This window comes from Leuciscus leuciscus (genome assembly GCF_965113295.1).
Source record: "Leuciscus leuciscus genome assembly, chromosome: 15".
NCBI classification, from domain to species: Eukaryota; Metazoa; Chordata; class Actinopteri; order Cypriniformes; family Leuciscidae; genus Leuciscus; species Leuciscus leuciscus.
Window position 1 is genome coordinate 18,181,080 of NC_138739.1, and position 22,324 is coordinate 18,203,403.

The following is a 22,324-nucleotide window of genomic DNA, read 5'->3' on the forward strand; positions in this document are numbered from 1 at the left end:
AGAATTGTGATCAAATCGTGAATCGTGATTTTCATGAAAAAAAATCGTGATATGATATTTTTGCCATATCGCCCACCCCTATATAAAATGTGTAAAGGAGTCAAAACAGATTCAGCAATCCCTCCATCACACAAACAAATGAAGATCTGCTGCAAGGAGACGTGGTTCTGATGCCTGTACTGAACTGTGATGGGCAATATTATGACGAGAAAAAACAGGTATGCTTGAGCATTCAGTCCTTCTTAGGGTCACATCTAGTGACATCATGTCAGGTTTTTGGTCCGTTTACATGTCATTGGTCCGTATTGCGTTCATATTTAATTCAATCCGCACCAGAGTTAGTTTGGAAGTGGACGAGACCCATCTTTTTAGTGGTCTCGATCTGCTTGTTTGGTTCGGATGGCAGCGTTCACACTCATTCAAATGAACTGCACTAACTAACTAGTGATTTGCACTGCTCACATAATCTGGAACGCAAAAGCACCGTTTGAAAACTGTTGAGGACTGTTTTTTAATAAATATTGTTCTACTCACCAGTGACCGTCACATTGAATCTGCTGAAAGTGGTCTGTTCTTTGTTGATGATCTGTAGTTTAAAATGCCCAGAGTCTGTAGGTCTGATGTCTTTGATGATCAGAGCTCCAGTCGTCTTGTTCAGCTCCAGTCTGTCTCTGAATCTCTCATTAATATCAGTTGTTCTTGAATCAGCTTTAACAACAAGACGGTTTTCAGCTCCAAACGTCCACAGTATCAGATCATCTGTCTGTATTGTAGCAGCAGTCTGGAGAAGGGCAGGATCTCCCTCCTTCACAGACATTGAACTCACTTCATGTCACAGCAGCAGCAGAAACAGAGAGAGACAGAAAACAAATGATTGAATTCATTTTGTTTGCATTTTCAACATCACATACATTTAGATGAGATTTTGTCAACTATTTTGGCATGTTACTAAACATGAACTTCATTTTTATTTGTTTAATCCCATAGGGGTGCAAGAAAACTAAACATTCATGAGCAGAACCATCTATTTTACTTTGGTTTCTTATGAGGTAAATGCAAAATTGTCTATACTGTAGTGCTGTCAATCGATAAAAAAAATAATTAACTAATTAAAATAGCAAATTTTCTCTTTAATTAATTGTGATTTATCACACCTACATTAAAGTTTTTCATATATATTTTTTACATTGTGATAATATTAATGTAGAAACAACAAGGACAGAAGCCTATATTGTAATTTGTTTAATGTGTTAAACTGAAAATAATCGTGTTAATTTTTACAGCACTACTATATTTTTTACTCTTCGATGAGCAAATACACTGTATACACACTTTGATAGAATTTATGCAACAAGACTTCAACTGAACATGAAAACATGCAGAAAAACTTATATCACTCCTGCCAAAAAACAAACCTATAAAGCATGAGCTAATGCAGAAAAATATATAAGTATAGACTTATTCTGTACAAATATATTCGAGTACAGACGACAACGTTCTCAAAACAATCCTATTCACAAAGATCCGTGAAAACAACAGAAAATGCTGTATTATTAAGGCCAGTAATTGGTGATGTCACTTTTGTAAAGAAACACTGCATGAACATTGTTACCATTCTCACAAATTCGCGTTTTTGGAGTTTACATGGAAGCGATAATGTTTATAGCTGTAAACGGTGTTGTGTAAACTCAATATCATCAAGGTGATTTAAGCATTTTGAGACATCTCAGTGTGGATGATCAACTTTTGGAAAAAGCTTGAAAATGCTATGAATGTAGCCTCAAGAAAAGAAGATATACTGTAGATGTAGCCTCAGAAATGAAGATTCATTAAAATTGGGCCAAACCAGCCCTAATCTTTGACTATCTATGATTCCTGATCGTGCCTTTTCTTGTTATGTGACTTGTTTCTCCTCAAAATATCCCTAGTTTATTCATGCAATATTACAACCAATCTCCTAATAATATAATCACATAACATTATGAATTCATAACATGGCCCTGTACTTGCAAGCAATCTAAAAGTAATTAAAGTTTGAGCACTTTGAAAAAGCTTTAGTTTCAGATCATCTAAACCATATATAGTGCATGATAACACATTGGAAGAGTTGATATACTTTACCATTGACAGTAAGACTGTATTTGGTTCTTCTGCCGCTGCTGATCTGTAGTTTATAGAGTCCAGAGTGAATGGTTCTGATGTTATTGATAGTAAGATTCCCAGTTCTCTCATCCAGCATGAGTTTGCTTCTGAATCTCCCATCAGCACCTGCCAATGTTCTGGTCCCTTCATTGATTTCAGCAATGAGATTGTCTTCAGCTTCATAGCACCACTGTATCGTATCAGTACCCTGTATGTGAGTAAGACCGGTGTATAGAGTGATAGATTCTCCCTCCGTCACTGTCTCTTCCTTCTCTTCCCATGTCACAGCTAAACAGAAACCGAGAACAAATGTGTTCATGAGTGTGCAGGTGGACATCTCTATTACTGTACATTAATTCATACCAACCACACCATTAAGTCCATATGACTTATGACTCATGCTATATTCCAATTCCTAATCAATCCTTCTTACAAAACAAGTTTTTAATCTTACCCTGATTCACTATGGTAAACTTCTTATAAGCATTTATATTTTAGACCTGTCTGGATTGATTTCGCAGGAAATTGCGTACGTCACTCGCCTGTGTGTCTAGTCAGATCCAGAAATAGACAAAAGTTGCTCTGACTACTCTAGTGAAAATACCTATACTGCACAATGCACATTTCTTAATATTAAGCCTAAAATGTGTTTTAACATCACTATTAGTGAGGATAGTATGATCTCTGTATAATATCAGTCTTTATATGCAATATATGTGTGTACCTAAAGTATACTTGCAATAGATCCACTTTATCACAATCAAATATATTTAAGTATATCTTTAGTTGGACCTCAGCACTATTAAGTACAATAATAGTTGTTCCAATTTAGCAAAAGTACAATTGCAGGGTATTTATATTAAGTACATAAATATGTAAATGTATTTGTGGTATTCTTAGCATAAAAATAAAAATTCCAAATAAATTTGAGTACATTTATTTTTTCACCAGGGTACTTTGAGGTGTGTGGGAGGGTCATAGGTTAATTGTCAAAACGAGCGTGAAAGTTTGACATGGAGCTACTATTCTCGAACCTCCGAGGAATCACCCATTTTAAACAAATGCTGAACAAATGAGAGTCTGCTGGCAAAAAGAGAACTCGCCAGAGCTCGTAATAAAACAAGAATCAACATCAGCTTGGCTCAGAGTCCTGCACGGGTTCGGGTACCCGACGGGTGACCCGCAAATTTTGCTCAAACGGGTGAAAAATAACCAACTGTGTCGGATACGGGTGCAGGTCGGGTCGGACCAGACACGGGGGAAACCAGGGTCTAAACACGGGTTTAAAACAATCACGTGCAAACGTAAAACTATATGCATATTTTTAGGAACACATCTACAAAAATATGCCTGTATTTCAAGTTGATAAAATAATTTAAAATCCACATCAGTTTATTTGTGCCCACGCCCTCCCAGGAGTCTCTATACCTACTTTCACTTTTAAAAATTCCTCATAACCGCACGTGCGATCTGCTTGCAGTCGTCGAGATGGATGCTGAGGAGTTGAAGAAAAGAATAGCTAGTAGAGATGGTAAAGTTGTCGACAATAAGTCACCAAAAATCAAGTCCAGTGTGTGGGAGAAATTTGGAGTTATCTGAAGAAAACAATATTGTGAAAGGTTTTGCTGCATGCATTTTCGTGTTGGATAGCCGCAAATGTGGAACTTCATCGCTGAGGAAGCACGCAGATAACTGTGGTAACAAACCACGCAGTTCTATCAAACAGTATTTTTCAAATTTAACACTGTTAAATATGTGTGGTGTGCAGGGCGTGTTTGAACCCAAAATTGTCAGATGTAGGTACAAAGGTGTTGTAGCCGCATCCGTTCGATTGGTAAAATGGGCTACTCAGTTTTGTGGTAACGTTAGCCATGTTCTTCATGTACCGGTCTTTTGACAGCTTTGGCTGAAGTTGTCCTTGTGTTAAAGCTGCAGTCAGCAAGTCTGGCAGATTGGGTCGATTAGCCAAAATGTTGAATGTTTACAACTCTCATGCCCCTCCCCACTACCAGCGAGCACCCTCCCATCGAGGTTGTGCTCGTCAGTGCGTCACTGTGCGTGTGTACCTGATTTTCTGTGAACGCGTCCGTCTCTTCAGCATCTATCAACACCATGGACTCGGAGGTAGGCTGCCCTGGCTAATCTATCCATAGATAGCAATAACCGAGGAATTGGAAGCTTGTTAGTAGATTTTCTCTCCGCCATCACGCTTCATGCAATCTCCAGGCGAACTTCAGGCGTGGCGTGTGCATGTGATATTAACGTGCAAAAGTGAGGGGGGATCTGTGGCGTGTGCACGACCTGTGATTGACAGTCAGATCTCACACCCCCCTGCGCTGATTGGACCTGATGAAGCGGGAGCGCTGGATTTTTTAAAAACAAATAACACGCTCCAGGTGGAGTTAGAAGCTCGGGTTTTTTTCTAAAACCATCTTATTTATGTTGTTCTGTCAGATTATAGTGTCAATTTCACTGAATATGATCAAAAAAATGTTGCCGACGGCAGCTTTAATGGTCGTGTGATAACTTCTGTATGACCTGGCAATAAACATTTTTGTAAGTGTGTCTAGTGTGTATGTGATAGTCTAAACTGATTTTATTTTGGTTGCGGGTTGGGTGGTCGGTTCTATTTTAAGCGGGTCGGGTCGGGCGCGGATTTTAATTAGTGCTGCTGTCGGAAAACAGGTCGGATGCGGCTTTAAGCACTACGGGTACGGGCGGGTGCGGATTTACAAAAATCGGACCCATGCAGGACTCTGGCTTGGCTTTTCGGAGATGACGAGAACTGAGGGATTTGAAATGCTGTAAAAGCAATGCAGAGATGCTGCTATTTTTATAATCTAACAGGTGAGTAAGGTATTTTATTGAAGAGATAAACTGCCATATGTAGCTCTCTAACAGAGTTCATTGTAAGGCATTATCTATTTTGAAGATTCAATTCATTATGGTTTGTTGTAGCGCTGTGCTGGAGTTTTTTTCCCCCCATGAGTGGTTTGATTTTTAAGGAGCCCCTGAAGGGACCTTTGCAAAAATGAAAAAATACAGACTTTCGCGTGCTTACGAGAAACTTTTGCGAGCTCACAAGAAAGCTATGGCATGCTCACGAGAAAACTATCATGTGCTCAAGCGTTACAATGTCCGGTTTGCGTTATAGTGTCATTACTACAAATGTGGGAAAAGGGATGAGATGAGAGTGTATGGATACAGTTGGATGCACAAAAGCTACTAGAAGACAAGCCTGCAACCTTCAGCCAAAAAAAAAATGGAAATGGAAATGGATATGTAGATGGAGAAGAGGCTTCACTGAACCGTTTTTGTGAGGAAATAGCTTATTTAATGAATCGACTGCCTGGCCACTAATCTTCAACATGTTTTGCGCTAAACAATACTTTTGTTGGGAATGATAGGCTATGTAGATTTTACTATGATAAAAAGGTTGTTTTATGAGAGAATGCAAAGAAGGCAATGTCGCGACAGGTAGGATCCATTTGCAACATTACCATAGTATTTAATAGTAATATTGAGTGATATTGTAGGCTATATGGTCTAAAGAAAATATAAAATAGGTCTACAGATGTTTTCTTTCTTTGACTTTCAGGTTTTACCAGTTATGATAAGACTTGAATTGTAACTGCATGTATGCATATGACATTGATATTATGCATTGTATGGGCGGTTTGGACGACAACACACATGCATTATATAATTGCATTGCATATAATGTGTGCTGGTCAACTAGTCTAAAATTAAGAAACCCCTAAAACACAGTAAAAAAAAAAATATTACAAAATATAAAAACATAGGAACATTGTGTACAATTAAGATAGGCTAATTAATTTAATTTCCAATATCCAAATATGATACTAAATACCACAGGGAAAAGGGCTTCTATTTGTGACGTGCTGTCTTTGCATTTGAACATTGCACATTTTAAACAGGCCACGCATTAGCTGAATAAATGTTAGCCAATACAAACATATTTATATAAAACATTTGACAATGAATAGACAGGAGTCCAATAATAGCATAACAAATCACTTATTCTAAAAATAATAAAGTATAAGTTCCGAATCCGACATAATGAGGGCTGTGTTAACAGTAAAACGCCCGTCATTTAACGGATTTTAAAAGCAGGGATGGATAATACAAAATGCTTTTTGACAGAAAAAAAACAAGCAAGAACAAAATTTAAACTTAGCCCGTCAATTTTCATTTTACAATGATCTTATGTCTGTGTCCGCGCATCCGTGTTTGTGAGAGAGCTCGCGCAGCACTGATACAACGGTACTTTTTAATCCATAAGTAACTAACGCGCTAGTTTTCATACAAAATAAATATGTAACATAATTAGGTACTTTAGTTAGAATTAACACAATAACGTAACACATACGTTTCTCAACACTGAGAATGAATGAATAAATAAACGCCTGTTTCTCCAGACTCGCCCTTATTAGTAGGCTAATCCACAAATCACAGCACTTTCATAATCACTAAGCCTGATGACGATTTCAAGATTTATAGTTCAGCATTACTTGAGCATTTTATTATTTGCATGACTGAATGATGTCTTCCTCTTTTCTGAGTGACCATGAATAACTTAACGGAGTATTTTAAGATAATCCATGCGATCTGTGTGATCATCGAATCCATAACATTAAGTTAACTCAACAATCAACTTTCCACATCGACCCCAGGCCGTTTACCTTCAGGAGTCAGAAGTACCGTACTGTACTGTCCTCGCTTATGACATCAGTCAGACGGCGGCCGCGGGAGTGGAAGGGGGATCGAGCGGGAATCTTTATTGGTGTCGAGTCGATATTCAGTCTCTTTTTAATGATAGGCCTACGCATCTGTCAATCATCCCCGCTTGCTATTTGGGGAATGAACCCAGCGCTATGATTGGTCGAACTCTTCTTCTTTTGCTGTAGCTTGATTTGAGGACAGCGCGTGCACAGAGGCGTCACCAGGTTTTTGCGTAGTTTAGAGTGACAAATCGTATCAGCGTAGGCCTACTTTGAAGTCAAAATGCGTACAGGTTGGCAGGTCTGCTATTCTAATGACACTATAACGCAAACCGGAAATTGTAACGCGTCAGCACACAATAGTTTTCTCATGCGCACGCAGAGTTTTCTCGTGAGCACGAGAAAGTCTGTATATTTTTTTATATTTGCAAAGGTCCCTTCAGGGGCTCCGTAGATTTTGGAAGAAACTGATAAACGAGTGGCTCAAAATAAGGACTATAATGTAATGTGTACACAGTATAACAAAAGTTTTAGCAAGTTTGGAGGAAACAGAAATTTTCTTTAAATTTTGTCATACTTACCCATTTGCCTTTTTAATTTAGAGATTCTGCTGCGATAGTAAATCAGAGCAAAAGCTGCAGCCACAAGCAGCACAACAGGAACTAAAACACCAAAAAATATTCCCGCTATAGTACCCGGAGAATGACCTGGATCTGGGACAGCTATAAAGAGAGACAGTAAAAGTGTCAGACAATGTGATGATCTGAAATGACTTCAAACATATGCTAATAATACTGTACGCCAGGGTTCCTCAAATCTTGCCCTGGAGGGCGACTGCCAAAGCAGATTTTAGCTACAACCCTGATCAAAATCACCTGAGCAAACTTATCAAAGTCTTCAGGATCACTAGAAAATCACAGGTATAGGTGATTTTGATCAGGGTTCGAGCTAAACTCTGCAGGACAGTGGCCCTCTAGGACCGGATTTGAGAAACCCTGCCGTATGCCATTACACTGAAAGTTACTCACTCTTTCATTCACTCACACTCTTTCAGTTACTCAGAGTGACTCACCATTGACAGAAAGAAGGAATCGCTGTGAGCTCTCACTGCCTCTAATCTGTAGTTCATAAAATCCAGAGTCTGTGGTTCTAGTGTTTCTGATGGTCAGAGATCCATTCTGATTCAGCTGCAGTCGATCTCTGAATTTCTCATCAGTATTGTTTAATGAGATTTTATTAGTTTCAATATCGATTTTAGCTAGAATGATGCCTTTATCTCCAAATCTCCACAGCATCAGAGCATCTTTGTGCATTTCAGCATCAGTGTTTAGAGTGACAGACTCTCCCTCTGTCACTGACACTGACTTCACTGCCTCCGTCTCACCAACCATGTCTGCAAAACAAGCAGAACATTAACAAAAATGTGTTTCACGTTTACATTCACAATTCTGACTTTTTTTAAACTTATAAACTTGCAGTGGCGAATTATAAAGTCAAAATTGCAATATAAAAGTCGCAATTGTAAGAAAATGTCAGAATTGTGAGCCAATTCTTTTCTTCAGAATGGAACTTTAAAATTCACAAGTGAGTTTATATCTCACATATCTAAAGAAGAAAAGTCAGAATTGTGAGATATAAACTCGCAATTGGGAGAACAAAAAGTTGATTTTATTTGTATTAATTCCATGGCAGAAACAAGCTTCCATATGCTATTTGACCAAAGTTAACACAAGAAGTTACTAATACAATAATAATATAAAAATGCATCCTCCATAACGTGGTTGCTATTTACATCTCATATCATTTATATTACACTCCAAAGAGCTCCGTTATCAGCTCCACAATGGGAAATGAAACCATATCCGTACCGGCTGGGCCGGATCAGCACGGAATGGAACTGTTAAGCAATGGGAACTGTTAGGCCCAACAGTGGAAGAGCAACTAAAGTTACAATAAAAGACTTGAGATACTCACCACTGACAGTAACATTAAATATCTTTATCGTGGTCTTTTTTCTAGAGATGGAGAGTTTATATTGTCCTGAATGTCTGATTCTGGTGTTTCTGATGGTAAGAGATCCAGTGTTTTCGTCCACCTGTAACCTGCCTCTGAATCCCACATCCTCATTGGTGACAGAAAATGAAGTCAAGTCGCCCTTTCTCCTTATTTGAGATATGAGAGAATCTGTTGGTCCAAACAGCCACAGAATAGTATCATCGTTCAGTAGTTCAGTCAGATCAGTGTGTAGAGTGACAGAATCTCCCTCCATCACTGACACCGGCTCAGATTCATCTGTATCTGTACCAGACACACCTGGAAAATAAACAGAACAAGTTTTACTGAAACTGTAATATGCTGAAGAGTTACTGTAAGTGTTTTCTGAGGTTTAATTCATGGAACCATTTCAGTTCATGGGTGGTTGACATATTTGGCAAAAAAAAAAAAAGTTAAAAAAAAACAAAACACTCAAATGCAAGTCATGGAACTCATTGGGTTATATTCTACCAACTCTTATTTTTCCAAATATATATGTGGTCTTGTAGATTTTGTCCTGCAATTTACATTTATTCACTAGTTTACTGTCTTAGTGACTAAAAATGTCATATGGTGTGACATGAATGTTATTGTGTATTAAATTAAAAAGGGGTATATTGTGATAATGTAAGTCAATTTATCCTGATTCTTTATCATTACTATATAAAAGTATAGCATATATGTGCAAATATGTTACATTTTGCATTATTTTACTTTATCATCACTCATAGAAAGACGTTTACTTTTAACCTTTCAAAATACTTCAAATTAATTTGGGAATACCTTGTTATAAAAGTACCAAAATGCTTGTAACCTTTGCTGGCAATATTCCCCATCTGTCACATTGATGATTTTATGATTAATAATCAAAAAGCCTTAATTTCTTTCAAAATTCTGAATGTCACACCAAATTACATGGTGTCACACCATATGATGTCACACCACAAAACAATCTGAATGCAAAAATCTCTATTAGCTGCATTTAACAAACAACCAAACTTAATTTGACAAGTGAATCATTGTTTCAGATACAGCAAAAATCACAAAATTGTTTAAAACAGTGAGTTCTACTCAAAGTTACAAAGAATCATATGTTTATAACACATTCATTAATCCACTTACTGTATTCATTGATGTTGCACTTTTTATTTTAATCTGCTGAATATTAACTACATGAATTCTAATAATCTTTAGTAAATCATTGAACTTTTTTTTATTTAATGCATAAATTCATTTCAAAATGAGAATGAGTAAAACAATGACCGAACAGCAAGCTGATGTATCATTTCCTTGTTCTTTCTGTATTCGCATTATCTCGCCATCTACTGAAATCTACCTCAAACTGAAAAAAAATAATGAAAAAAAAGAAATAAAGGGAAACATTTGAGTGACAAAATGCTGTAGTTTAACATGGATTCAGCTTGAAAATGGGATAGTAGGGATTCACCAAATTGAGTTGGTGTATAGATATTAAATGTGTAAATAATATAGTATCAAAATGTGTTAAAAGGACGAAATATTCATTAAACTTAACTATTAGTTATAAAATATGTATCTAAGAGCATTATATTTAAATGCAGTTCATATCATATAGTGAGACAAAATAATCATATGGTGTGACAAGAAAACCCTGTCACACCTTATGATTTTGTCACATCATATGAGGTTTCATGTACTTAGCATGACATTAAGCAATGTGCTTTTATGCTAATATGCTGAAACCATGCTAACTACAATATGACAATATAGTTTTAAAGGTAATATTGACTGAAAAGTAATTTCATTTGGGCATTTTTGTGTAAAATGCGTCACACCAAAAGACAGCGCAAAAGGGAACTGAAGCAGGAGTACCAGATATACTTGATTTTTTTTTTAAACCATGAAGAGAGAAAACTCTAATTGTAACTTTCAGTGTCCTTCTGAGGTGTTGTTCTTCCCCCTGAAAGGAGAAGGACCCCCCACTCCCTAAAGATCTCCAAACAATTGCCCATTAAAAAAAAGGAATATGGCGTCACACCTTATGATATCCATTTTTGGGACAAAATGTTTTAGTTAAGGGTGGCTTCAAAATATTATGCCTGAACTTTTAGTCAACCAGACTCACAAGTAGACATCTGGGATATCAATATATGATTGAATAAACAGAAAATGAATTAATTTTCTTGTTTTTATTCAAAATCAAAATTTGTGAAATGTGCTTGGGACAGTCACGCCATATGAGCTTATTCTGGTTTGGCTGAAAATTGTGAAAAAATGGAAGATTAAACCCATGAATGTTCTGTATGTTCATATAAAACAGCACTTTCTGAACAATATCACCACAGTTTTTGATATATTTTTCTATACTTAACATTGACACATTGGACCAAAAAAAGGCCATGTCATGTCAACCACCCTCATACAAATCAATTTAAATAATTAATAAATATTCATATGTTCTCAAATACTTTAAAATGTTATGTATTGCATTAATTAATATGTTTAGTAAATGAATATGATGTTAAAAATATAAATGTTAACGCTGTTAAAATGGGTGCATCTGATTGGTTTCGTGTGTAGCCTATACGTGCGTGTTCTCGTTATCACGGAGCTCTCGCGATTCGCTTCATTCTCAGTAAAGCATCGCATTTTGAGTACTGATTAACATACTCAAACACCAGAGTCATTTCAGTAAACAGATTCGATTGAAATATTTGTGTGAGCTGCTGAAAAGACAAACAGATCTTGGATTAGGCAATACAGATTGTGACGGAAAAAAACGAATAAAAAAAATGTATGACCAAGCATTAACAAGATAAATGTACTTGAAAAGCAACACTTTATTTAAGACTTATTTTCATAGACTGTATCTGTGTGAAACTAAAAAAAATAAAAATGCATTCTCTCAAACCAAGTCTTATAATGCTTCATGGTGCTTCTCAAATAGGCCACAAACCCGTCTCAGGATAAAAATACTCATCAATAATATGATTTTTTTCAGTATGTTATCTCTATTGGGTTTGTTAGTTCTTCTGTCATCACTAAATCTTGAAATCATCATAAAAACTTGTAAATTATGTCTAAATCGAAACCGAAAGGAAACAGAGATTCGACTTACCGTAAATAAATAAGAACAGAAAGAGCAACATGTTCCACGTGTTTTTGCTGTAACGAATCTGACTTGAACAAATATGATCAGTGAGCTTTTCTATATTGTGTTCCGCTGAATCTCCGGTGTTTGTCGTCCTATATAGCTGAGTTGACCGTAGCAAGACAGACATACAAGCCTGGAAACTAAACTCAAAAAAGTCACAAAAAACTAGACTCCAAGTTCAGACTTTCCTCAACGTTTAAAGAAGACCCTGTATAATGTTATCCCTGAAAGAAATATACAGCAAATGTCTGGCAAGCAGGGCGTGGCACGAATTGCAGCCAGATTTCTAAACTTAAAAAGCCTTGTAAGTTACCTAACTTGAGTTATACACTTTTTTCTATAGTCTTCTCTAACGAAAAAACGTAACGTATTTTACGAATTTGCCTTTGCGAATCAGTTGTTTCGAAGTGCGTATCAAACTGCCAAAGTCAAGTGATTTCACTAGCTATTATTACAATACCTCAAACTAAGTAACTTCGTCGGTGTTTGATGTAGCACGGCGTTTCAATAGAGCATCACAGTCCCGCCCACAGCCGGTGCCGGAAGTAAGAATTCAATACAATTTATCCATTGACAGTTGGGGGGTATAAGCCATAAAAACGTAACCATACATGGTAGACTTAAAACCAGCTATGGCTGTACTAAGCGATTGTATACATGCTCATATAAACGCCAAAAGTTCATGGGGCACTGACCAATTGTTTTGAGATAAATGCCTTTTATTCGCGATGTCTTGGATAGTACTTCATTACCCACAATCCTGAACAATCCCACAGTGATGCATCTGATTGGTGGAACTCGTGTAACTGTCTGGTTAAACCCCGCGAAGGTCCGTGGAGACTGAAGATCATTAATAAAAAAATAAAAAATAAACGTTTTTGCACGGTAGACTTATCAGTGCAATCATGATCTCCTTGGCTGCCATGATGGCTTTTTTCAAGGAAGAAAACAAAAGTGTTCAAAGGGGTGAAAACCACTTCAAATCGGGTCATGTACTTGAGTGCATAGCGTGTCCGAGGGTCAGCTTGTGGGTTTTGTAAGGGCCAGCATGAGGGACAAGACCTATAAAGTTGTGGTGAGTTTTGCAGGGAGGTTGGTAACATTAGTTAGCATTATCGTTCACTTTAGCTAGGCTACTGTAGCCTTCATCATATCAAGCATTTTATGATGCCACTGTCAAAACAATATTTAGCCTATAGGCATACCTCTTCATGCATTACTGAACATTTGTGTAATCATTTATGGCAAGTTAATAAACTGAATATGATGGTGGTCGAAGAGCAGACCATGCATGCACCGGTCCATCAGACCGGTGGCGTGGTGCACTTTCTGGTTTGCTGACCATCACTTTTTAATTTTCACGTGTTGTGGATATTAGGCTATTCAACATTCACTATTCACTGGAGGAAAAAGTTCGCGTGGCCGTCGTCAGATTTGGAAGTCGCTCAAAAGGCTCTTTCGCGGTTGTGGCTTCAGTCGACTTCAGTGAGGCGCGGTTATGGGATGAGTTCCTTCGCTCGGAAATGAAAATATGTACACGTCTTGTTGTACCTTTGACCTTTTTGGGATTTTCTCCTCGTTTTTTTCACTCGAAATGATAGGTTGTATGCTTAGGAGTTCAGTCGTAGCTGGTTATCCTCAGACATGCTCTAAAACTCTTTAGATACGGATTTTTCCAAAACGTCAATGGGAGAAATGAATGGGAAATTTACTTCCGGCACCTAAGCTCTCTCGGGCTGTGGGCGGGACTGTGGTGCTCTATGAACGCAGTCAAGTACCAACCTGCAATAACGCCTACTAGAGACCCTATACATTTGGCGACATGCAACAACCAGCAACAGGGGTTGCTTGTGATGTGAACTGGCGATTTTAAAGTGGTTTACTGCGTTTTTAAGTGGTTGGCATACGGCCAAGGAATATGGTTAATGCTTTTATTTTGTTCTTTGTGTGCTTGTGGCGTCTAGTTGGTAAGTAATGCGTGTTTTTAATTATGACGTCCCTATAAATAAACTCGTTGCATTACGTTGGTTTTCAAAGTTGATCAATTTCGTATCTCTTTAATATCTTTACAAACGTAATTTATTTGTTCTGGGACATGCTGCGAATTTTAGTGGAAAGAATTCCAAAACAAAATTTGATATTTAGTTTTAAAATAGTTTTATCCAAAAATAATTGTTTTAGTTTCACTTCTGTTTGCACATGAAAGTGAGTGCTGGAGAAAAATCACCTGCCATTGAACTCCTGAACTTTTATTGTTATTCTTTAAAAGTTTACTGCAATTCATTCACTAAAGAAAATGTCTATAATACAAATCACTGATAACTGTAAGTCTGATCATTAATAACAAACATCATGTCTGTTACAAAATATGTTCCCTTTTTTTTCTGTAGATGTGACAGATGAAGTGAAGTCAGTGTCAGTGATGGAGGGAGATTCTGTCACTCTAAACACTGATGTTCCTGAAACACAGAAATATGTGTTGATACAGTGGACATTCGGAAGCACTCGAATCGCTGAAGTCAGCAGACTCACGGAAACAAACTCGACGTATGATGGTCCTGATGAGAGATTCACTGACAGACTGAAACTGGATCAAACCGGATCTCTGACCATCACAAACACCAGAACCAATGACTCTGGACTTTATCAACTAACAATTATCAGCAAAAAGACCAGTTACGTGAGTTTCAATCTCACAGTCTATGGTGAGTAGAGAATAATAGTAATATTTTTAAATGTTTATTTTCTGTTCTTTTCACTATTCCATAATTGTATGATGTCTCAATGGCTTAAGTTCCTTTTAAAATATGGCTCTACTATAAAATAAGATCAGAAGTGTGTGATGAGACTAACGTCACAGTAACATCTGTCATTATCAGAGTCTGCTCAAAGTACTTCATCACCAGAAAGATCATCAAGCTCCAACTTTTTCTCGTCCAGCTGTGCTGTGAACCATTCAACCGTCAATCAAACTGAGGACAGCAACATTACTGAACTCTATCAGCCAAGTTCAGGTACATCACTCACTCTTACTCTGTTAGATGTTTTCAGTCAGTGTGATATTAGTTTCTGTAAAGCTTTAAAAGATTATGTCAGAACGGAAACACTCGTGCAGTTGTGACCAAACATATTCATATGTTGTTTTGCTCCTGCTGATGGTGGCATCAACCACATAAACCAATTCGAATTGCAAGATTTTTATTAACAATGCATTTATGCATTTGACAGATGCTTTAATCCAAAGCAATTTACATTGCATTCAAGGTTTATATTTGATCGGCTCATGCATTCATAGAAAGATTGAACTATTTGTGCACACAAGTGCATTTGCTGTTTTTTTTTTTTTTTTTTGTTATTTAACTGGAACAGAGAACAGACCGCAGAAGAGCATCATAGATGTGAAGCAGGTGTGTGTGTGTGTGTGTGTGTGTGTGTGTGTGTGTGTGTGAGAGAGAGAGAGAGAGAGAGAGAGAGAGAGAGAGAGAGAGTGAGCGTGAGTGGGATGTTGCTTTAGAAAACATTAGTGCAAAAAAAGATCTTGGAGAAAGAGTCACATAATCACAGGTTTCCAGAAGAGCTGAGGTTAAACAAGGGGCTAAAGATCTTAGAAGACTACAGAATTATATTATATTCATTATTTTAAACAATACTAGCAAAAAAAGTAGTAAAAAAAGGAACTAAATGCACAATTCTGATTCAGTTTTTTTCATTTTTTTTTCAGGCCATATCCACTGTTGTGGTTTTACTGAAGCTGTGATTCGATTGGTCGTCTCTGCTCTGGTGGGCGTGGCTACTGTTGCTGTGCTGGTTTATGACATCAGATCTACAAGAAGTGAGCTGATCAGAGAAGAAGAGACCAGACATCACTGTCAGACCTCTGGAGTCAAATCAGGCCAACAGTGTGAAATGAGCAGAAGGTTTAGTTCCAGATATGTTTGCTGAAGTTTACTGGTATAATTATGATTTCCTATATTTGCACAGCTGTTTATTAACAGATTGTTTTTCATCAATTGTACTTTTATTGATTATTTGCACAGAATTTTTTTTAAATTATTTATCTATTAAATTAAATTGATGGCTTCTAAACAAATTATTAATTAGCACCTTATTTTATGCATTAGAATGATCTCATAAGCTTTGTTGAAATTACTCTAGGTGAATGTCTTTGGTGACTTTTAATAAAGATTTAGTATTACAACAACTATTGTCCACTTTTATTATCCTTCCTTAAACAATATAGTTCAAATATAGGTTGTATGTGATTGACAGAATTCACGTGAGACACTAGCAGCTCCAGATTATGAGTCGAACCCTTTTGTGGTCTCAGTTATTCACATCTGTACAGCTGTGGTTTGATCTGATGGATGGACAAACTGTGAAAGAGTCAAGCTAGTAGAGAAATTAAGGATATTAGGAAACGAAAAACAGTTAAATGTGTTTATAGGCAACAGACCTGATTAATAGGAATTATGCAAACTTGTATGCAGAGCTCGGACTTGTAGGCTACTAGTCAGTAGGCTAGTACTCTTTTCTATTTCTATGAAATTACTACATACTACTAGGTGGAGCTCCAGCAGCGTCATTTAATTCAGGAGACTCCTGTGACGAACACAGCATCTGGCAGACACGATCATCGAATTACTGTTCATTGAGATTATGTTCCCGTGAATTTTACATTTTTCAATGAACATAGAAAAATGGTAAAAGAAGTATATATTTTTTTACTTAAAATAACTATAACTTTTATCCAACAAATCCAAACACATTGATGTGTCCAAAAATCCCTCATATAATCGTGTGTAGTAAAATGTACATGGTCACTCAATGGCTGTGTCCCAATTCAAATCCTTCGAAGTCTGCGAAGTTCGGACTGAGAGTTGTTAAATGGGACGTCTCTAGCCTATGGAGGACTGTTCTTGTCGCCTAGCAACTGTGACACTGACAGCTGCCGTTGATAAATGACAGTAACATTTGTACTAGACTTTTTTAAAAGTTATATTAAACTGAAAACAAAACAAGGATTCACGAACTGTCTAATTATGGTCCATTTAAGAGTATAAATTATGTATAATCACATCTTAGTAAGTCAACATTTGAACCTCTTTAAAGGTTTTGTTTTATTTTTACATATCATTAGATATTTGAGAAAGATTTAAAAGTAAAAATCCTGTCTTCACTGACACTCAATGAACCCTGGGACAGGCAAGCCACCAAGGATCCGTCTGATGTATCCTACATTTCACTGAAAATGAAGGACGAAGGACGCATTTCGAGACCACTGGATTCAGCCTGTGAATTAGGACTCAGCAAATGTGTTGCTTAGTTAGATTTTATTACAACTTACAAACACTAGATGGAGCTCCCGTATTAAAAAAAAAACATGTTTAACCAGGGGTGTCCAGTCCTGCTCCTGACGGGCCACTGTCCTGCAGAGTTCAGCTTCAACCCCATTTAAACACACCTGAACCAGATAATCAAGCTCTTACTAGATAAGAGCTTAACTCTGCAGGACAGTGGCCCGCAGGACTTGGACACCCCTGGTATAAACTGCTATTTTGAATTAAGAAGGATGCATTGTGGATCCTGATGGTGGAGTTACCAACCAAACACTGTTGATGGAAACCATCTGGACGGACAGGCTGTAAACCTGTGACCTTTGACCCGCAACATGCAACTCTGAACATCATATTACACTGTTCTGTCTGGCTCTTTTCAAGCATGCAATATTCTTTCGGTCTGTTGCCCCCAGAGAGACACTGTGGTAGGTATAAACGATATGTAGGAAGCTATTTTTTTTTTGTAACGTGACAACCAAAAAAACAGGAAATGACATCACAGATAGGACCCCCGTAGACCCACATGACTGCGTGTAAAGGTCAGTAAATATCTTTAAAATGATGCAAGATATCTATCATATGGCAAGATTAGTTTAGATTCTGCCGAATGATTAGAAACTTCATCTCATGATTTTTGTAAAAAAAACAAAAAAACCCACTATAATTATACTTTTAAAAACAAGTGTTAATGTAGCCAACTTGTGTGTATTCCATGAGAATACAGTTTTGTTAAAATCTGAAATGTGAAATATGATATAGTTTGTGCACGTAAACTATATTAAAAAAAATTTTTATCTCTCTAAACTGCACATCAAAAATCATAACCTTTCATCTTTAGCACTGCTAGTTTCAGGTTATTTCGGGCAAAGGTTAGCAGAACCAAAAAACTGTTTTTGAAATCACACCTACACCCACGTCCTGCAACATCTTCTTGTAGAAGAACATATCCTGTTTTTGTCTTTCCATGTTTGGGACAAATTCAAATTTACAAAATTTTAACAACATTGTTTTCACAGATTTCTGCAGTTTTCATCGAATAGGCTAATCTTGAATCACATTTGTGTCAGTCATATGTTGCCCTGTTCCTCTCCATACACATTCTATACATCTTACACAACTTTCTGTTCTTCAATAAATAATTCATTATACGTTATTTTCAACACCTTTCTCCTCGTTTGCCTTATACTGTATATAGGCCTATATAAGAAAAAGATGTAGGCTAATGTTAAATGTATTAAAAATGTATTATAGTATATTTGTTTTGTACTAAAAATATACTTAGGTACATTTTTAATACATTTAATAGTATGTCTTTTTCACCTGGGTTGTTATGTAAAAGGAAATCAGCCTGTGAGGTTCATGCTAATATGACAGGAAGGGGTTCACAGAAGCGCCTCTACAAGATGTTTGTCCATCTACCAGACCGAAACCACACTACTTTCCAGATCTAAAGGAATCAGACCACGTCAAGTTTCGTTTTGACTCGAAACTTAACTTGTAGAGTGTACATTTTTTTTAAAACAATCATTTGATGGAATAATTATTCACAAGAAAACCACTGACATGTCTTCTGTTGGTCAGCCTTGGTGTACTTAAATGTGTAGTGTTATATATATATATATATATATATATATATATATATATATATATATATATATATATATATATATATATATATATATATATATTATATATATATATATATATATATTTAAAATATTTACTTTAGAGAGAGATTTAAAATATGAAATTCAATAAAAGGTAAATAAATAAATATACAACAGCATAAATGAAATTAATATATGTAAATGAAGCCTTGTCCTGATAAGAACTAAACGTCAACACAAAAGCGTTCACTGACAATCGAGCGCGATCACAAGCGCGCGCACGGCTACGAACACACACACACACACACACACACACTCACGGCGGCGCGCAGAGAACTTCAGAGTTTCGACGTTCGTTATTTCGCTATTAGACTACGCCGCTTCAAGTTTACCTTTTAAATGCAGATAGTATTTTAAATATAGTATATATTAATAAACCCACGAGAGCCAACGATCGTCAGCAAAGTTTTAGGAAATTCGTTTTTATTGCGTTTATTTTGCAGAAGTGATGTCTCAGTCAAAGAAAATGCTTTATGCATTTGTTTGGTTCTGTTTGTATTATGAACGCCTCTCTGGTAAGTAAATTGTGTTTTGTGTGGTATAGGCTCGAGAGTTACAAGCTAGCCTATAAACCAGTGAGGATGATATAAGATAGGCCATAAATCAATATTTATTAGGGGGGGGGGGGGGGGGGGGGGGATCCTCTTGGGAAATAAATATTCTAATAAATTTGCGAAAAAATCTTGTAGATGTAGCTGTTTTCGTCCAGGTCCAAACTGGTCATCGTCTAGTTGACGAGCTACCATTTTACAAAAACCAACTTAAAGTGGTTTGTTGCTCGTCCAAGATGGTCTACCAGCTTACAATGACGAGTTTGGACCAAAAATTCTATTGAGTGACAGTTCCTGTTCCACTGTTTTCCAGGTGTGTTTGGTGTTGGGAAGGGTGAAATAACAAAGGTGACGGAGGGAGATTCTGTTACTCTGAACATTACGGTGCAAAGAGGTGAGGAACTGGTTTGGATGTTTGGACCTCAAGAGACTATGATTGCTCAAATCAATAAGAAGGATGGAGTCTTTGACACACATGAAGATGTTGATCATGGGAGATTCAGAGGCAGACTGGAGCTGGACTTGGAAACTGGATCTCTGACCATCAGGAACATCAGAACTGATCATGCTGGACGTTATCAACTACAGATCATCAGTAAAACGGTCTCATACAAGACATTCACAGTTTCTGTCTATGGTGAGGAGAGACATACAGTGTTAATCGTTCTTCTTTTTATGTTTTATTTGTTAGATCATAATTCTGCACAATTCCTTTTAAAATGAATTTAATTTGATCAGAAACATTAAAACACTTATTTAATGTTATTTTACTTATTCTAACTTCTTTTTTTTCAGCCCGTCTGCCCATTCCTGTCATCACCAGAGACTCTTCACAATGTTCTTCTTCTTCACCATCATCAGGATCATCATCATCATGTTCATTGGTGTGCTCATCAGTGTTGAATGTGTGTGATGCGACTCTCTCCTGGTACAAAGGAACCAGTGTATTGTCCAGCACCAGTGTGTGTGATCTCAGCATCAGTCTCTCTCTACCTCTGGAGGTGGAATATCAGGATAACAACACTTACAGCTGTGTGATCTACAATCCCATCAGCAACCAGACCACACATCTGGACATCATTGGACTCTGTCAGCCATGTTCAGGTACAACTGTGGTGATATTAGCTCATATTTAGTATGCAACTCTGTTTAAATGCTACTAAAAATGTGTGAATCCAATGGACTAGGTGATATACTAACCAATGTTCCTTGCAAATGGCACGTTGTTGTGATCAGTTTGAGTCTGTGCATTAAAATGTTAGACTTCATGTGAAAAAGAGAGTCTTTGAACATCTAAATGGTTCATTTAACAAAGCTATGCATTGTAAACTCAGTTCTTTGTGAGGTTTCTCTCCATTCTCTCATGTTTTCCAGCTCCTCTGCCGATTCCTGTCATAAGCAGAGACTCTCCACAATGTTCTTCTTCATCATCGTCATCAAATTGTTCATTGCTGTGTTCAGTGTTGAATGTGAGAGATGTGACTCTCTCCTGGTACAAAGGAATCAGTGTATTGTCCAGCATCAGTGTGTCTGATCTCAGCATCAGTCTCTCTCTACCTCTGGAGGTGGAATATCAGGATAACAACACTTACAGATGTGTGATCAACAATACCATCAGCAACCAGACCACACATCTGGACATCAACACACTCTGTCACACATGTGCAGGTACATAAGCTGTGATATTAGAACTGTATCAAGCATGTTGATCTTGAAGTTTTTTTCAGTGGTTTTTTTTTTTTGTGTGTGTGTCTTTCCTCAGGCCGCATCCACTGTTGTGGTTTTACTGAAACTATCATCCGATTGGCTGGCTCTGTTCTGGTGGGCGTGGCTATTGTTGCTGTGCTGGTTTATGATATCAGAACTAGAAGATCTTACCAGAAGAGGAGAGAGCAGACACCACCCCAATCACATGATGGTGAATATGATGATGTCACATCAGGTCACTAGGGGGCGATAATGTTAAGCTGTATTTGATGTCTCTCAGGAATATATAAAAGGGATATACCAGGTATCTCAAACTCTATGCATGTTGTCAATCATAAAGAAAATAAACCTTGAAAACCAATGCTCTTATCAACGGACAGTGTGTTTCATAACTGATACTGCTATCTGGTGGTTGTTTTTGGTACCTACTGTTTTGCTTTTAAAGAACAGCTGTAGGCCTATCTTTTATTTCAAACATTTTCTTTTACCTTCACTTTTAATGTAAGTTTTAGGTTACACTGTATTTTAATGTGTCCCTGTTACAGTGTAATTATACATAAAAAAATTGAGTAATAGTATAAAACTACATGTACTTACTATAGGGTTAGGGTTGGATTAGGGTTTGGTTTAGGGTTAGTTGCATGTACAATGCCTAATTTATAGTTATTACTTTACTAAATACATGTAACAAGTGTAACAAGGTCACATTAAAATAAAGTGTTTCCAAATTCTATATTTTTATACCAAGAAAAAATATTTGTTATTGTTTCATAAAGTTTTTTATTTACAATTTTAAGTGTCATGTGAAGTTCTTTATTACATTATATGAAAAAAAAAAGTCTTATTTGAATAGCCCTTGCTCATGTTTTTTCTGTATTTTCAGTTTTATTATTGTAACATCCAGCAAATTCATTAAAATCTAAAAATGCCATGAGAATGTTTTATGAATATATTAACCTGTTATCCGGCTATCTTGATCAGCATAGATTGCAATCCCATGCTTTTAGTTATG

General features: G+C 36.8%; 3 protein-coding genes across 11 annotated transcripts in view; 2 read left to right on the top strand and 1 right to left on the bottom strand.

The window, feature by feature from the left end:
* The window catches only part of LOC309476017 (uncharacterized protein), a 66,810-nt gene extending 54,253 nt beyond the window's left edge, over positions 1-12,557 (bottom strand). For 2 of the 8 annotated variants that reach the window (XR_014197904.1, XM_082139103.1), the window contains exons 1-6: positions 12,016-12,548; positions 8,859-9,197; positions 7,957-8,277; positions 7,466-7,606; positions 2,122-2,430; positions 535-825 (exon numbers count right to left, since the gene is read on the bottom strand). Coding sequence is in view for 7 of the 8 variants with exons in the window: in XM_082139103.1 (XP_081995229.1) it covers positions 535-825; positions 2,122-2,430; positions 7,466-7,606; positions 7,957-8,277; positions 8,859-9,197; positions 12,016-12,178 (1,564 nt within the window). In the remaining variant the exon portion in view is untranslated. Of the gene's footprint in view, positions 1-534; positions 826-2,121; positions 2,431-7,465; positions 7,607-7,956; positions 8,278-8,858; positions 9,198-12,015 lie in introns of all 8 variants that reach the window. The other 6 variants (XM_082139104.1, XM_082139106.1, XM_082139105.1 and 3 more) reach the window with 6 other exon arrangements.
* An 889-nt stretch (positions 12,558-13,446) lies between these two features.
* On the top strand, positions 13,447-16,092 carry LOC309476234 (uncharacterized protein). Of its 2 annotated transcripts, none has more exons than XM_082139504.1 (4): positions 13,447-14,018; positions 14,442-14,756; positions 14,958-15,065; positions 15,773-16,092. In XM_082139504.1, exons 1-4 carry the CDS (start codon positions 13,970-13,972, stop codon positions 15,991-15,993), a joined length of 693 nt encoding a protein of 230 aa, XP_081995630.1. In that variant the 5' UTR covers positions 13,447-13,969; the 3' UTR covers positions 15,994-16,092. The 2 variants fall into 2 exon arrangements, with proteins under 2 accessions (XP_081995630.1, XP_081995629.1); XM_082139503.1 differs by having other exon boundaries at positions 13,453-14,018; positions 14,931-15,065.
* A 3,198-nt stretch (positions 16,093-19,290) lies between these two features.
* On the top strand, positions 19,291-22,120 carry LOC309475616 (uncharacterized protein). Its single transcript, XM_082138469.1, has 5 exons — positions 19,291-19,569; positions 19,919-20,242; positions 20,401-20,709; positions 20,980-21,273; positions 21,368-22,120. The coding sequence occupies exons 1-5, from the start codon at positions 19,503-19,505 to the stop codon at positions 21,553-21,555; spliced, it is 1,182 nt and encodes a 393-aa protein (XP_081994595.1). The 5' UTR covers positions 19,291-19,502; the 3' UTR covers positions 21,556-22,120.
* Positions 22,121-22,324: the final 204 nt, after the last annotated feature.

Bases quoted from the DNA above. Each gene is read 5' to 3' on its own strand.
- LOC309476234 (XM_082139503.1), top strand. From the start codon at position 13,970: ATGGTTAATGCTTTTATTTTGTTCTTTGTGTGCTTGTGGCGTCTAGTT. The intron at 14,019-14,441 runs GTAAGTAATGCG...TTTTTTCTGTAG, and splicing joins GTGCTTGTGGCGTCTAGTTG to ATGTGACAGATGAAGTGAAG. The intron at 14,757-14,930 runs GTGAGTAGAGAA...TGTCATTATCAG, and splicing joins TTTCAATCTCACAGTCTATG to AGTCTGCTCAAAGTACTTCA.
- LOC309475616 (XM_082138469.1), top strand. From the start codon at position 19,503: ATGTCTCAGTCAAAGAAAATGCTTTATGCATTTGTTTGGTTCTGTTTG. The intron at 20,243-20,400 runs GTGAGGAGAGAC...CTTTTTTTTCAG, and splicing joins ATTCACAGTTTCTGTCTATG to CCCGTCTGCCCATTCCTGTC. The intron at 20,710-20,979 runs GTACAACTGTGG...CATGTTTTCCAG, and splicing joins ACTCTGTCAGCCATGTTCAG to CTCCTCTGCCGATTCCTGTC.